This window comes from Miniopterus schreibersii, assembly GCF_964146895.1.
Source record: "Miniopterus schreibersii genome assembly, chromosome: X".
Lineage (NCBI taxonomy): Eukaryota > Metazoa > Chordata > Mammalia > Chiroptera > Miniopteridae > Miniopterus > Miniopterus schreibersii.
Window position 1 is genome coordinate 83580965 of NC_138104.1, and position 15785 is coordinate 83596749.

The 15785-nt window shown below is 38.0% G+C and overlaps 1 protein-coding gene across 1 annotated transcript; it reads left to right on the top strand.

Annotated features, from left to right (window-relative positions):
- Positions 1-2582: 2582 nt before the first annotated feature.
- On the top strand, positions 2583-14528 carry DYNLT3 (dynein light chain Tctex-type 3). The gene is made up of 5 exons (XM_081126544.1): positions 2583-2720; positions 4887-4928; positions 10888-11011; positions 11861-11938; positions 12232-14528. The coding sequence occupies exons 1-5, from the start codon at positions 2691-2693 to the stop codon at positions 12306-12308; spliced, it is 351 nt and encodes a 116-aa protein (XP_080982670.1). The 5' UTR covers positions 2583-2690; the 3' UTR covers positions 12309-14528.
- The last annotated feature ends 1257 nt before the right edge of the window (positions 14529-15785 follow it).

Here is a 15785-nt window from a genome sequence, read left to right on the forward strand (position 1 = left end):
CCATTTTAGACTTCTGACCTCTAACACCGTAAAATAATAAGTCTGTGCTGCTTTAAGCCACTAATTTTATGATAATTTGTTACAACAGGAATAGGAAACTAATACAGTGGTTAAGAACTTTGGTGTTGCTATCAGACTACTTGAGTTTAAATCCTTCATCTACTACTTACTACATATATAACCTTGGACAAATTACTTAAATTTTCACCTTGAAAAATAGGATGATCCATTTTGAATTTATTTTTATACACGAGGACAAACTGTAATGTAGTTTCTTTTCTTTTTCTTTCTTTTTTTTTTTTCCATGTGGCTTTCCAATTTCCCCAGCACCATTTATTGGAGAGGCTTTCTTTCCTCAATAGTGTGTTTTTGGCTCCTTTATTAAAAATTATTTGTTCATATACATGTGGTTTTATTTCTGGGCTCTCAATTCTGTTCCATTGGTCTATGTGTCTGTTTTCTGCCAATACCATGCTGTTTTGATTACCATAGCTCTGTAGTATAATTTGAAGTCATGTAGGATAATACCTCTGGCTTCATTCTTTCTTCTCAAGACTGCTTTGGCTATTTGAGCCCAGAAATAACCCACATGTATATGAGCAAATAATTTTTTACTAAGGAGCCAAAAACACACAGTGGAGAAAAGAAATCCTCTTCAATAAATGGTGCTGGGAAAATTGGAAAGCCACATGTAAAAGAATGAAACTAGATTGCAGTTTGTCACCATGTACAAAAGTTGATTCAAAATGGATCAAAGACATAAAGATAAGGTATAAAACAATAAATTCTGTAATAGAAAACATAGGTACTAAACATATAGACCTTGGTCCGTGGAGAACATTTTATGAATTTGGACCCAAAGGCAAGGGAACTAAAGGCAAAAATAAATGAATGGGATTATATCAAACGAAAAAGATTCTGCACAGCAAAAGAAACCACCAACAAAACAAAAAGGCAACCTACTGAACGGGAGATGGTATTTGAAAACAACAGCTCTGACAAGGGTAATATCCAAAATATATAAAGAGCTCATACAATTCAACTTCAAACAAACAATTCAACTAAAAAATAGGCAGAGACCTAAACAGGCACCTCTCCCATGAAGCCATGCAAAAGGACAACAGATATATGGAAAGATGCTCAACTTCACTAGCTATCAGGGAAATGCAAATCAAAACTACAATGAGATACCACCTCACACTTGTTAGAATAGCTATTATCAACAAGACAAGTAACAACGAGTGTTGGAGAGGTTGTGGAGAAAAGGGAAACTTCATTTGCCGCTGGTGAATGTAGACTGGCACATCCACTATGGAAAATAGTCTGGTGGTTCTGAAAAAAAAAAAAAAAAAAAGAATATAGTAATTATATGACCCAGCAATCCCTCTTCTGGGTATCTACCCGAGAAACCCAAAAACATATTCGCAAAGTGTTAGCACCCCCATAATCCTTGCAGCGTTATTCACGGTGGGCAAGATAAGGAGACAACCAAAGTGCCCTTTGACAGAGGACTGGACAAAGAAGATGTGGTACATATAAACAGTGCAATACTACTCAGCCACAATGAAATACTGAAATAATGAAATACTGCCATTTGTGACAACATTGATGGACCTTGAGAATATCGTGCTAAGCAAAATACGTCAGTCAGAAACAGCCAAGAACCATAGGATTTCACTCCTATGTGGGATATAAAGCTGAAACTCAGGGACACATACAACAGCGTGATGGTTGTCATAGGGAACGGGGCTGAGGTGGGTGGAAAGGAGTAAAGGGAGCCAAATATTTGGTGACGGAAGATGATTTGAGTTTGGGTGGTGGACACACAAAGCAATATACGTATCATGTATCCTAGACATGTACACTTGAAACCTATATGATCTTATTAGCCAGTCACCCCAATAAATTTAATGGGGAAAAAAAGAACAGCAAAATGGGATGATGGTAAGAGAACCAAACCTGCTGGGTTGTTGTGGGTTTCAATATGGAAATCCTTAGGATAATCTGGAATGTAGGAATTTTTAAATAAACATAACCATTGTTCTGGTAAAATTTGTCATTTAATTTAGATTTTTTAAATTTCTCTGCTATGAATCAAATATTTCTTTTTACATAGTCCTTGAGGAGGAGGGGTAGAGGAGCCTGCACTTTAAGAGTTATGTATACAGCATCTCATTTGATCTTTACAAGCAACCATGAAATAGGTATAATTTTAAGTTTTCATACAAGAAAACTGAGGCTGTGGGGAGGTTAATTTTTTCCAAGTAACATAGCTAGAAAGTGACAAAATCAAAGCAGCTTGTTCACTACTGCATTAACTACACTTATTTGCTGGAAGATGATGAATAAACATGTGAAACAACCGCGGCAGTGGGCACTCAAACAATAATGCGGAGTTTAAAGTGACTGACACCACGACACCCCATCTGATCCACACTGGCCCAGTTCCCAGCTCTTTAACACCCATCCCTTGTTTCCAGAAAGGTCAGAGGAAGCGGGGAGAGAGCCCTCCGACCGCCTAGAACCGTGACGTCGCTCCCAGGGAGGCGGTGCGGCTGAGTCACAAAGGCGGGTGCTACGTAGGGACCACCCCGGGATAAAAGCGGGGGCGGCGTCTCCCTGGAGGCCAGTGCGCGGCCGCGGAGCTGGACCCGCCCATCGCTCCGCCCCCCGGGAGAGTCCGAGACACCATGGAGGAGTATCACCGCCACTGCGACGAGGTACCGCCCCTCGGCCGCCTTCGAGCGACCCCCGCCCCCTCCCGCCTCTGCTCGGGGTATCTGCCGGGTGTTCTTCCGGCGCCGGGAGGCCCGGATAATTGGGGTGCAGTGTCCGCTGATCTTGGGTCTTCTCCTCCAGCCCGGGAACCCACCCCGCCCGTCTCCCCACCCCGAGGCCTGAAGGGTGGGCTGAGAGGCCTGGGTGGCAGGGGCGGCCGGTAGCGTTTGAGGTGGGCCGTTGGGTCCGGCCCAGGGGCGGCCAGCCTGACTCGGGGCGCGTGGGATGGGGATGGGTTGACGGGCGCCGCCCGTCTGCAGGTACAGGCCTTAGAAACCGGTCTTCCCGGCTGCCGCCTCTTGGCGTCCCCAGAGTAGGTGCCGCCGCCCTGCCAGCGAGGCCCTGGCTGCAAAGCCGCTCCAGCTCCCTGTGGCTCTGGCCTGGGTGGGCTGAAAGGAGGCGCTTTATGGAGCCTTACGGACTGCCTGAGGCTTCCTGAAACCTCGCTAGAACCCCATGATGTGGGTTGTTATTTTCCTGTTCCTAATGGGGACTCTGACTTCCATGGTGGCTAAGAGACTTGGCCAAAGTTAAAACTGCCAGGAATGACAGATGCTCCATTTGAACCCAAGCCTCTGACCTCACAACAACTCTTGCTTCATATTAACCAGTAGGAAGATGAGGCCTGTTGGATCCCAACATATCCTGTGATAGGCCTGCAAGGGCAGAAGAGACAAAAAAAGTTTCTGTCCCACAGAAAATGTAGTCACAGGTGAATGGTGCAGTGAAAAAAAAAAAAGTAGGCACATAGTGGAGGAGCAGGATAAAATATTAGACCCCTGGAAGGGTCTTCTGGTTCATCTGTCTTTAAGATGTGGGCTCCTATAGAAGCTAAAACCACATTTTAATTAATTAGTTCTTTGATGCAGGTAGCACACGTAGGTACTTACAGATGAGTGTTAAATTATTCTTATTTTAGAAATTGAGCCACAAGCAATTTCACCCTCAGGCACATTACCCCAACAAGTGCTAGTCCCCTGACTCCTAAAAGGGTTCTGTAGGACAGTACTTCCTAAATACTTATATTTAAAAAGAAATGAAATTACATTGTCACCATGGCCACCTTATACATCCCGATTATTTGGCAACTTTCCAAATCAAAGTGAAATGGACATCCTTAAATTTGTAGACCACTTTTGAACATAGATGAGGATCTTATATTAAGGTAAAATGAACATTTTAATAGGGTCAAAACGTGTGGGCTGTTTTCATAATATTCCTAATCATTTAGGGTATTTTTACTCTTTTATTGGGGAATTCTGTGGTGTAATTGTGTTGAAAATATTTTGTACCTATATTCAAGATGATACTTATTTTCAGTATTTACTGGATTTAAAAAAAAAAACTAATTTTAAGTTGTATAATGGGATTTGCAAAGATTTTTATGTCATAAAGCACCTAAAAACTTCTCCATGGAAATGAATCATGTATTAACCTGAAGTATTTTGATGTAGATTTCAATCTTATCGCACAGCCTAGTTCCCTACTCTGGGGCAGACACTTAGATGTCATTAATAGTTGCTTTTAACTCAGGAGTCAATCAAGTCACTCCAAAGGAAATGCTAAATTGCAGATTTATTATATAGCATTAAAGGGTCATTCATTTAGAATGGTCAAGTATTTTCATAATCTTTAATCCAGGAAAGCCATATTTTTGCCTAGCATAAGTTAAAAGCAAAATTGAAGTAATCTATTAAGCATTCTGTTCTCATGGACCACCTCATTCTCACTTCACTGCAGCCATCTCCTGTACACTGATGACACATTTTTATACCCGCCTCCTGCTGTTTCCTGTGCTCTACAATACAATGATTCTCAGTCTAAGGTGTTCATCAGAATCACCAGTAGAGCACTTAAAAAAAATATAGTTGCCCAGGCTCTGCCCCAGACCAAATGAATCAAAATCTCTGGGGAGGTAGGTGGGGAAAGCATTCTAGAATTTTAAGTGTTAGAGGTAGGATTAGCAGCCTCAGTAGACTGGTTTCCCCTTATCACTGTGGTCTCCTGTCACTAACACCTGTCTAGGCCAGCCTAGGGGATTCTGTTTACTACCAATAAGACAAAGTCTGTGTTAAAGGCAGCTTTGTTTTTTTGTTTTCCCCCTTTAGGTTGGTTTCAATGCAGATGAAGCCCACAATATTGTTAAAGAGGTAAGCTATACATCTTGTTCATTTTGAGGGCTGCTGCATTGATTGCAGTTTTAAACAGCTGTGTTTTGACTTTCAGTACAAAGTTAGAAACCTTAGTATTAAAACAAGATTTTTAGTATTTTATTGCTAATTCTTTACAGGAGCGCTTCTATGTTTTCTTCCCCCCCCCCCAACCCCTTTAATTTAACTTTATTGATTTCCCCTTGATTTTATTTTTTTAATTTATCTTTATTGTTGAAAGTATTACAGATGTCCTCTTTTATCCCCCATTGACCCCTTCTTCCCTGCACCCACGCCCCCCCCCCTTCACTGGAGTATTATTTTGTTGATTTCTAGAGAGAGAGGAAGGGAGAGAAAGAGAGAGAAACATTGATGGGAGAAACATCGATCGGTTGCCTCCCGTACTTGCCCCGACAAGGGATCGCACCCTCAACCTTTCTGTGTACGGGACGACTCTCCAACCAATTGACCCACCCCCCAATGCTTTTATGTTGTGTTGTATGCTTCCAGGCATCTGGAGCTTACTCTGAAAGTGATGTTTAAGTATGAGTCCAAAAAACTGGTTTGCTGTTTTCTAAAATTGATGCCCTGTCTTTTGAACAAAATAACTTTTATCCCAGTAGGCCAAATATTATTTTAAATGTTAATACTATAGATATACATATATATATACTTTTATATATGTAAATTTATATATTTATATATGTCATATATATCAGAGAAATAAGAGACCATAGAAATATCTGCCTTTGGTCATTATATGTTTTATTTAGCCCAATATAATTGGAAAAATAATCACTTAACATCTTTTAGACACTGGTATGATGGTAAATCAAAATCTTGAGAACAATATTTGAAATATCAGTCTGGCCTTCTGTTAGGCAAATAGACAAGTAGTTCTCTTTGGGAATCAATTCTTGCAGAGGAATTAGTCTAGTGGCATCTACACTGTGGGTAAGGTATTTATGCACACTTTTAATAGTCCTGAGTCATTTTTAACTGTGCCAAATCCTAGAAAAAATGAGCTGACCTAGAAAGCAGGCTTGTTTTTTTGGTATGGCTGTTGGGGCCTGTGTCCTAGCCGACCCTACCTGCCTTTAGTCTAGGCATTGAACACCTCGTCAGCCTGTCCTGAGGCAGTGCCTTACCTGCCTGAATGTTCTGGGACATACACTCACCCAGAACTCAGTCAGAGCTCACATTGTACCACTATGATCAGCTTGAGGCCTAGACAGGCACCTGAATATCCTGCCATATTTCAATAGTTCAGAAATATGTGTCAGAACTATGTAGCCCAGGAATATTTAATTTTTAAAACAATGCAAATGTTTTCAATACCTTGACAGTACAAAAGCAAATGAGGGCAATTGGGAGGTGGGAGAGGGGATGGAGGTCATGGGAAAGGCAGGAGTGATAACAACCTTATTTCTCATAGTGTTCCTGGTTGATGGAACATAAAGAAAAGGATGCTGGGGTATTTGAGTAGCCTTTTAAATAGACTTCTTTTTTAAAAAAATATATCTTTATTGATTTCAGAGAGAGGAAGGGAGAGAGAGAGAGAGATAGAAACATCAATGATGAGAGAGTCGTCATTGATCAGCTGCCTCCTACACTCCCCTGACTGGGGATCGAGCCTGGAGCCCGGGCATGTGCCCTGACTGGGAATCAAACAGTGATCTCCTGGATCCTAGGTCGATGCTCAACCACTGAGCCATGCACGGCCAGGCTAGACCTTCTTTACTCACGTTCTGAGCCAAATGAAAAGACAAGAATCACCAGAAAGAATAAAATATCATCTTTATTATTGGTAAAGACTAGGTTGGAGATTGGAGCACGTTTTGCTAACTGTTACGTTCAGGCCTTGGAAGAGGCATCCAAGGGAAAGATTGAGTCAGCAGAGAGAAACAGTTAGCCAGGCTGGCACCTTTTGTTGGTCTGGGTGGAGAGGGAAGGAGGAACCAAACACTTAAGTCCAAGGCATTTGAGAGATTGGCTCTCCCAAATGAGAATGGTGGAACAACAGTTGTCACTCATCAACCAAGTAACTCATTCCTCCTCCATGGGGAGGAATAATAACAGGTGGGAAAAGAGGCTAGAAATGTTAAGGAAAACTCCTCTGTGTGGAGGGAAATGCCTGGAGTGGAAAAGAAACATGCTCCTAACAGTGTAAATATATTGAAGCAAAAATACTGAATTCACTATTGAGGGAAAGAGACAGAAGGTGGCAGGTGCTCTGAGGGAACTAAATTTTCATTTCTCTCAGTAGAAGCTCTAGAGACGTTGTCTATTTCATAAATCAGGAAATGTTGGTATAAACATTATTTGGATGCTGGGATAATCTCTTTTAGAGGAAATAAAAACAGTTGTACATTGACAGGATTTCCTCTAGGGAATGGAACTGGGAATGGGGAAGGGTGAGGAGGGGATTCTTGCTTTTCATTGTAATCTCCTCTCTTCTGTTGGATTTTTAAAACCTTGTGCATGTATTACTTTCATGTTTTATTAAATTAAAGAACCATGCTTCTTAAACTGGTATATGCATTTTTGGCGGTGGCTAGGTGGGGCAACGAGCCACTGGGTGGGTTTTAGAGCATTGGTTTTACTTAAATACTTGCAAGAGAGAATTAAGTAATATAAATAATTTAGCCAAAAATATTTTTTAATAAAAAACAAACTCTGATACATTATGGAGTCAAAAGTAGGCTTCAGTTGAAGTTTTTTTAAAAATATGTCTTGCCCGGCTGGCCGTGGCTCAGCGGTTGAGAGTCGACCTAGGATGCAGGCGATCGGGGTTCCATTCCCGGTCAGGGCACATGCTCGGGTTGCGGGCTTGATCAATGACTTTCTCATCATTGATGTTTCTCTCTCTCTCTCTCTCTCTTCCTCTCCTTTCCTCTCTCTGAAATCAATAAAGATATATTTTTTTAAAAAAAAGTCTTAATTGATTTCAGAGAGAGGAAGGGAGAGGGAGGGAGAGAGAAACACCAGTGATGAGAGTCATTCATCAGCTGCCTCCTGCACGCCCCCTACTGGGGATCAAGCCCAAAACCCAGGCATGTGCCCTGACTAGGAATCCAACCATGATCTCCTGGATCCTAGGTCTATGCTTAACCACTGAGCCACTCCGACCAGGCTTCACTTGAAATTTTTATATGAAATAAGAGAGAGACTTCAAACAAATCTCAGGTCAGCTACATGTCTATCCTCTTCCCTGCTCCTCACTTCCCATGAACCAGCTTTTTGCTCCTGAGGCATTGGAGTGGACGTAGGGTGGAAGGGGTCAGTGGGGAAAAGGGGGAATACTTTCAACAATAAAGATAAATTTTAAAAAAGAAAGAAAAGGCTTGAGAGAGTGAGAGAGCACTATTTTAAAACATTTCAGCATTTTCTAGATGATAACAGTTTCAGTAGGGATTTCTGTTTTCCTTATCTCTTTCTAATCTTATTTTCTTTCCTTAGGATTCTTACTCTGAGCCCCTATGCTAATATTTTTCCCTCAGAATTCCTTAGATCCACTCACTTATCAGTGATATGCATATATTTTATTTGTTATCAGTAATAGAATTAGCCCCCAAATAAATTCTCAAAGAAAAGGTGAGTTACAAGTGGGATAAACATGAAATTTAGTCTAAAGTAGATTTGATTTAGGATACCCAGAGAATATGTCAAAGCCAATATTACTTCAACAACAAACATTTACTGAGTGCCAGCTACGTGCCCATTTCCTGAGATTGGCCCTGGGAATACAGACAGGTTAAGGACCTCAATATCTAGTGGGCCTCTTGGGTGATGCTAATTAAGAAGGCTAAGTGTTGCCAGGCCACATGGCTCAGCGGTTAAGCACTGATTTCTGTTCAGGGCACATGAAGGGCTTGTGGTCTCGATCCCCAGTAGGGGCCTTGCAGGAGGCAGCCAGTCAATGACTCTCTCTCATCATTGATGTTTCTATCTCTCCTCCTTCTCCCTTTCTCTGAAATCAATAAAGATATATTTTTTAAAAATAAGGCTAAGTGTTAATTAATGGTAATTAGCAAGGCTATTTACAGTGGGATCCAGAGCCCCTGATGTTTTTCTGTTGTTTAGATACCCTGAAAGAACTAAGATAAGGAGTGCTCTTAGTTTCCCATTCAGGAAAGGCAGTCTAGGGAGAGTAGGAAGTTTACCTAAGGTTGTCAGCTTGGGAATGATAAAGCCAGAATTAAAACCCTGTTGCCCTGACCCTTGGGCTACTGGCCCTTCTAACTCTGTCATGCTATTGTATACTCTAGGAGAATAATTTGAGCCCATTCCTTTCTTCAACTCCTCTAAATCTAACTTTTCTTTCTACATTTTATCGTTAGTGAAGATTTCATACTGTCTAGCTTAACATTTCATATTAATTTGTGCCTTTATGAATTTTTACTACAATTGTAGTAAATGAAAGCTGCATATGTACACATGCTCGTGTGTGTGTGTGTGTGTGCATGTGTGCGCGCTCATGCTCGCGCAAGGGGGGGGGGGAGAGAGAGAGAGAGAGAGAGAGAGAGAGAGAGAGAGAGAGAGAGAGAGAGAGAGAGAGAGAGAGATTAAACTGTATTCTATAAATGAATTGAAAGTGCTTTATTATCCAGGCTCTATCACTTGAATATAAAATAATAGCAGCAAAATTAGTCAGAGAAAGACAAATACTGCATGATCTCACTTATATGTGGAATCTAACAGAGTTGAACTCATAGAAACAAAATAGAATGGTGGTTGCCAAGGGCTCGGGGAGCAGGAGGAGAGACAGGAAAATGTAAGTCAAAGGGCACAAACTTCCAGTTATAAGATGAGTAATTTCTGGGGATCTAATGTACAGCATGGTAACTACAGTTAACACTGTATTGTATACTTGAAAGTTGCTGAAAGTAGATCTTAAATGTTCTCAACACACATGCAAAAATAATAACTGAGAAGATGGGTACATTAATTCACCTTATCATGGTAATTATTTCACAGTATATATATATGTGTGTGTATCAAATCATCACATTGTATACCTTAAACTTACATGATATTATGTGTTAATTATATCTCAGTAAAACTGGAAAAGTAAAATAAGCAGCAATAATAATGACGATGAAGATAATATCTAACATGACTTATTGTGCTTACTCTGTGGCAGTCACTGTTTGAGCACATGGCATTCATTATATCCCTCCATTCTCACAACCACCTGATGAGGTGAGGCTGTTGTAGCTCTACTTTAAGCATTAGGAAAATAGGGGCTTCAAGAGGTTTAGTCACTTGCAAAAGGTCACACGGAGTAAGTAGGTGGCAGTGGTGACCTTAAAACCTAAGATTGTGATTCTGAACCAGTGCTCTTAATTAGATATCAGAAGTGGATGGAAGTAAGTACTGTGGAAAATTATTTAACTTTCCCTTTATAGAGCACCCGAAAAATAGTGTTTGTTGATGATTTACTTTTAGTGGCAGGCGTGATAGTTTTATAGCTAAGCAGTTCCATAATATGAATGAGAATGTACTTATTATACATGATAATTAAGTTTAAAATTGGTCTCTAGCTTTGTTTTTAGCATTTGAAACCTAGTTAAAATCTCAACTGTTTCAAAGCCATTCTTTAACCAATTGATATCACCCTTTTTAAATCTCCACCTGCATAATCCTTTTATGATATAATTTATCACCCTTGATTAGTCTTCCTTGTGTTACAGGATTATTAGCTTATTTGCTAGATTAAGTTCCTTACAACAGATGCCATGTCATATTTATCTTTATGTGACCCATAGTATCTCTTAGGGTGAGATAATGCATGTGGAAATGCTTTGAAAATTCTTAAACAATTAGAGACACTGCTTAATACTTACTAGATGCATATTTTCTAAGATGCTTTATTGGGTTATAAATGCATTTTGTGTTTTGAATACATTTTTTGCTGCAATTTGTGTATAATTTATTTAACTGTCCTCTGCCCTTTTAGTGTATAGATGGAGTTTTGGGTGGTGAAGATTATAATTACAACAACATCAACCAGTGGACTGCAAGCATAGTGGAACAATCCTTAGCACATTTGGTTAAGTTGGGAAAAGCTTATAAATACATTGGTAAGTATTGCTGTCCTGCCTTAGAAGTTCACTCATCTTTGTCCTTGTGGATTTTCTCTGAATTTAGAGAATATAAATGAATGATAGACACTGTAGTTGGACATTAATAGGGTATGAAGGACTTCTGACATTCATCTGAAGATAATATATGATAATATCTAAAAGATGGAGATCTTTTGCTATTCTTTTCTCTTTTCTCTTCTTTTCTCTTTTTTCTTTTCCTTTGTTTTCTTTTCCTTTCTCTTCTCTCCTTTTCTTTTCTTTCTTTTTTTAACACTTTATTAAATTTATTGGGGTGGCAATGGTTAATATGAACATACAGGTTTCAGGTGTGGGTTTCTATGTTACAAGGTCTGTATATTGCTCTGTGTGCCCACTATCCAAAGTCATATCTTCTTCCCGTCACCAAAAGCAGTTTAAGCTCTTGCTAATCATCTATTTTTTCTTGGTAGCATCACCTTTTACATTTATATCAGTTATCTCCACCGAAACCTACTGAACACTACTGTCTTCCTTTAAGTAACCCGATGCCTCCTTACATGTAGGACTGTGAAGTACCACACAATAATTGTTTGTAAAGTGGAATATTTTCTTTGACTAAATTATGCCCATGAGGCAGGGAACATAACCAGTAGTTATGGCAGTGGGTAACAAACAGAATGGATCCAGTGGGGACAAAATCATGGTAGTAGATAATCAAAGTGAGGGACTCTTTTTTTAAAAATTTATTTGCTGAATGCTTTGTTTTCTATTATTTTTATACCCTTTAAAGCTCTGAACTCAAACACTTAGTCTTGGATATCTTTTCCTTTGTTTATAAGTGTCTTCATTCTGTGACTTTATTTTTAGTGACCTGTGCAGTGGTCCAGAGGAGTGCATATGGCTTTCATACAGCCAGCTCATGCTTTTGGGATACCACATCTGATGGTAAGAGACTTTAAGCTGATTCAAACAAAATCCAACTACTAGCAAAGTCAAACAGTGTACTTATTATCAGATGCTTATTTATTTCTAATTAAATTCTGAAAAGACTTTATCAACAGAATTGCTTTGTACCTAACTATAACTAACAAGTATGACTTCAGACAAATATGAAATGTTGACATTTAACAGATTGCAGGAAATAAGATATTAAAACCTATGAAAATGCATATGTATATTCTCTGATAATTTTGATGTTTTGCTGGTATTTCAAAGTCCTTTTGTGTGTGTGTTTTCAGGAACCTGTACCGTAAGATGGGAGAACCGAACCATGAACTGTATCGTCAATGTTTTTGCCATTGCTATTGTCCTGTGACAGACTAAAAATGTTTGGCCAAAGCAATTAACTTAAGAATTTGTCAGTGTATCTTTTCTAAAAAGAGTTACTTATTAATATGCTAGATGACAAGTGTGCAATATGCTTCAAAGCTACCAACAAAAACTGGATATTATAAGCAAGCAATCTCATACATAGTAAGTTGGCAGATATGCTCATATTATATATATACAAAATCATTTCAATAAAAAATTTAATGTTAGCAAAAATCATACAGAAACATGGCATGGCATGAAAATACAGCCTTATATTTACACCAGCTTTTCACTAACATGTACCTAAGCATATAGGGAAATCCATTCAGACAATAAAATTCTCTTTCAGCTTCAAAGAAGTTAACAAGAAGAAATATATGAACAAAAATGCTGCAAGGATAAATCTGGAGAAAATAATAATGAACTAACACTTCTTAAGTTTGTGTTTCTTATCCTCAGTTGTACATATGAAAGTAATTGTTCTTTTTTTCTCTTAACTAATTTTGCAGTAGCAACTAGTATTAACTTGTTTACATTTTCTGAGAACTGTTAAAACAGTTTTTAAAATTTCAAAATCTTGGATTTACATTTGAGGGCGAATTAAATCTGGTAACCTTGAATTCCCTTGTTAAACAAAATGAGCTATGGTGTATGATGAAAAGTATCTGACTACTAACTGTCTTACAATTCATGCATTCCATGTGTAATAGACACTATTGAATGCTTGTTATGAATATATTTATCTGCTAGTCATTATAGTTATCAATCTGCTGTTCAAATTCTAAGTTTCTTTTGGCACCTCTTCAGTTGGACTATTAACATTTATGTTTGGGGAAGGAAAAAAGTCATTTTACAAGAGAGGGAAAAGGTGAATTTGGTTATCCGTGTAGAAGTAAGCAAAGTGAAAAGCACTTATTGCTGACAGCGAATCATAGCTATAATTTTAAGAATTGCTCCTAGCAAGCAAAAAATGCATAAAATATGCAGCTCTTAGTTAAAGGCCTTATTAGCAGCATTATTTTACAAGTAGTAAATTTTATCACTACTTTAGTTACAACTATCTGTACATAATTTTAAATACTTATGTGGGGTTCAAATTAATTGGAATGAAGTGTAAAAGTATACAATCATTGGCAAGTTATTGAAAATCTCAGGGCTTATGAAATGTAATTAAATTGATTTAAAAAGGTACACAGCTGGCCACTAAATGCGAAGTCAATCTGCTATTTAACCTTGAAAACAAAATCAAGTTTCCACATTACCACTAACACTAATACATATAGGGAATGGAACCATGATTCATTGAATTTGGAGGGAAAGAATAGCTTGGTATTAATACTGACAATATTAAGATAATATTCTTGTAGGAATACTATGTGCATGTTTGATATTTTAAGTAACGATAATTCTTCAATGTTTAAAAAGAATATTAAGAAAATACAAGGGTAGAGTTCAATGCACTGATGTACATTTTTGGCCCGTGGGAAATTCTCATAGTCATTACCTTTATATTAGTTTACACTGCTGGCTTTTGTACCCTTGAATATTATATTAGTGACCAAAATATCTGTGCAGTTAAGACTCATTTTGATTATTGCTATTGAAGCCTGATCTTAAAAGAGTAATAATCAAAAATACCTCGTGAATTTGCTATCTGCTCTGTTTCTAGTTACAATATAATAAAGATTATCTTCCTGTGCTGTACTTTTGCTTCTGGATGATCATTGAATAGTTAAAGAAATGGTATTGTGTTTACTCTAAGAAATTTTAAATAGGAGGAGTGAGGAAGAAAAATGAATGTCAGGCCACATAGATATATCGTACAGAATAAATACTGTTAGCATAGCAACCCGAAACCAGGATTCACCATTACAACATAATGAATGGCTTCTATTTTATGCCCTTTCTTTTACTATTTTAACACAAAATTTTATTTTAAAAAGTCAGTGTAAACTATATTCTGTAACTATTTATTAGCTTTTAATGACCACTTTTGGCAAGGAATTTTGTCCTGTTTGTCAACTTGCAATTGAGTTGTTGTGTTTGTTTGTTTTTAATTAATGACTTTAAGTACGTAAAATTAGGGCATTCAAATGTAAGTACTAACTCAGATTTTTGTAAAGCTGTAATTTTATGTTTGTAAAGTACCAGTGTGCTCACCTAAATGATAGCAACATCTCATTTCATTTTCTCTAGTAAAAGGTACTTTTGCTCTTCTTTCCAAGTTGGATGTTATCTAATTATGAGTCACTAAAGCATTTTCACTGCCTACATTCATCATCACTGTTTTAAAGTAATTTTATAAAGCCACAGATTATATTTTCAAAGTTTGAGTGAAAAAAGCCTATCTTTGATAACAGCTTTTTTAAAGTGGGAGAAAAATCTGTGACATTTTGTGGCACAGAAACCAGATCTTTCTTATAGCAGACACCAAAGCAAAGTTTGAGAAATGAATTGAAAATTTTACCACATGTGTAGATTCTCCCCAAGGAGAAATTGTTTTATAATCCAGAAGGTGAAACTATATTTGTGACTTAAGAGGCTTATAGGCTAGTAATTCAGTAAAATTGATCTTTGCATGTTTATTAAATTCCCTATAAAAGGATCTTAGCATTCAGCCCTTACAAGTTTTAGATGCCCACCATCAATCAATATATATTAACTTCAGTGGTCCAGGAGATTCTAGCCCACCTTGTCTAATTACAAACCCTGTATTTCTCACTGTGGTTCCACTTAATGGCATTCCATGTCATCCTTGGATATATGTAGGGTATATTGACAATCCAGACCTAATTAGAAATGGCCTCTAATTGCTTCATGAAGAGTGTCTCTTCCCAAAATGGTTTCTGAGGATCTTGGGGACAAAGCTAGAACTTTGTACAGACATTTGCAGCACCACTGTTATGGTATGTGTCTTCCTATAGGACCCAAAATGTGGGCAACTACCCCCACTCTGGGATCTTTTAAGGGTGAAAGCCATCTGGGGAGGTTTCTTTGTAGCTCCTACTAGCCAGGTCAGGGAATTTGATGCTGGGATTTATCCAGTACTATATATTCAATTTTTTTCATTCCAAAATACATAACTTTTTATTTTACTGAATGCTTCATCTTTTAAGATACATTTTAAGTATGCTATCTTCTTACTTGAGATATTTCAATCTTGGTTTTTTAGGGCAGAGTTTTATTTGAGGCAGTATCATTACTTAATGAAAGTTCTGTCAACACTCATTTTAATCCCCTATAAATGCCTTATGGAGAAAATCTCCATGAAAATTATTACATTGTGGCATGTACTGACTGACCTTTCCTTAACCTTTAACTTTGTAGGCTAGGAAAAGGTTTTCATAGTTAATGCTCATGCAGAATAGTACCCCAAATGCTTAGGATTAGAATAATGATCTCTTAATAATGAGATTAAATTAAAGCAAATTTCTGTAAATGGTCAAATAATAAATATTTGAGACTTTTGCAGTATACTGTC

Excerpts from the sequence above, each read along its gene's own strand:
- DYNLT3 (XM_081126544.1), top strand. The coding sequence starts at position 2,691 with ATGGAGGAGTATCACCGCCACTGCGACGAG. Across the intron at positions 4,929-10,887 it reads CCCACAATATTGTTAAAGAG|TGTATAGATGGAGTTTTGGG; the intron begins GTAAGCTATACA and ends CTGCCCTTTTAG. Across the intron at positions 11,012-11,860 it reads AAAAGCTTATAAATACATTG|TGACCTGTGCAGTGGTCCAG; the intron begins GTAAGTATTGCT and ends CTTTATTTTTAG.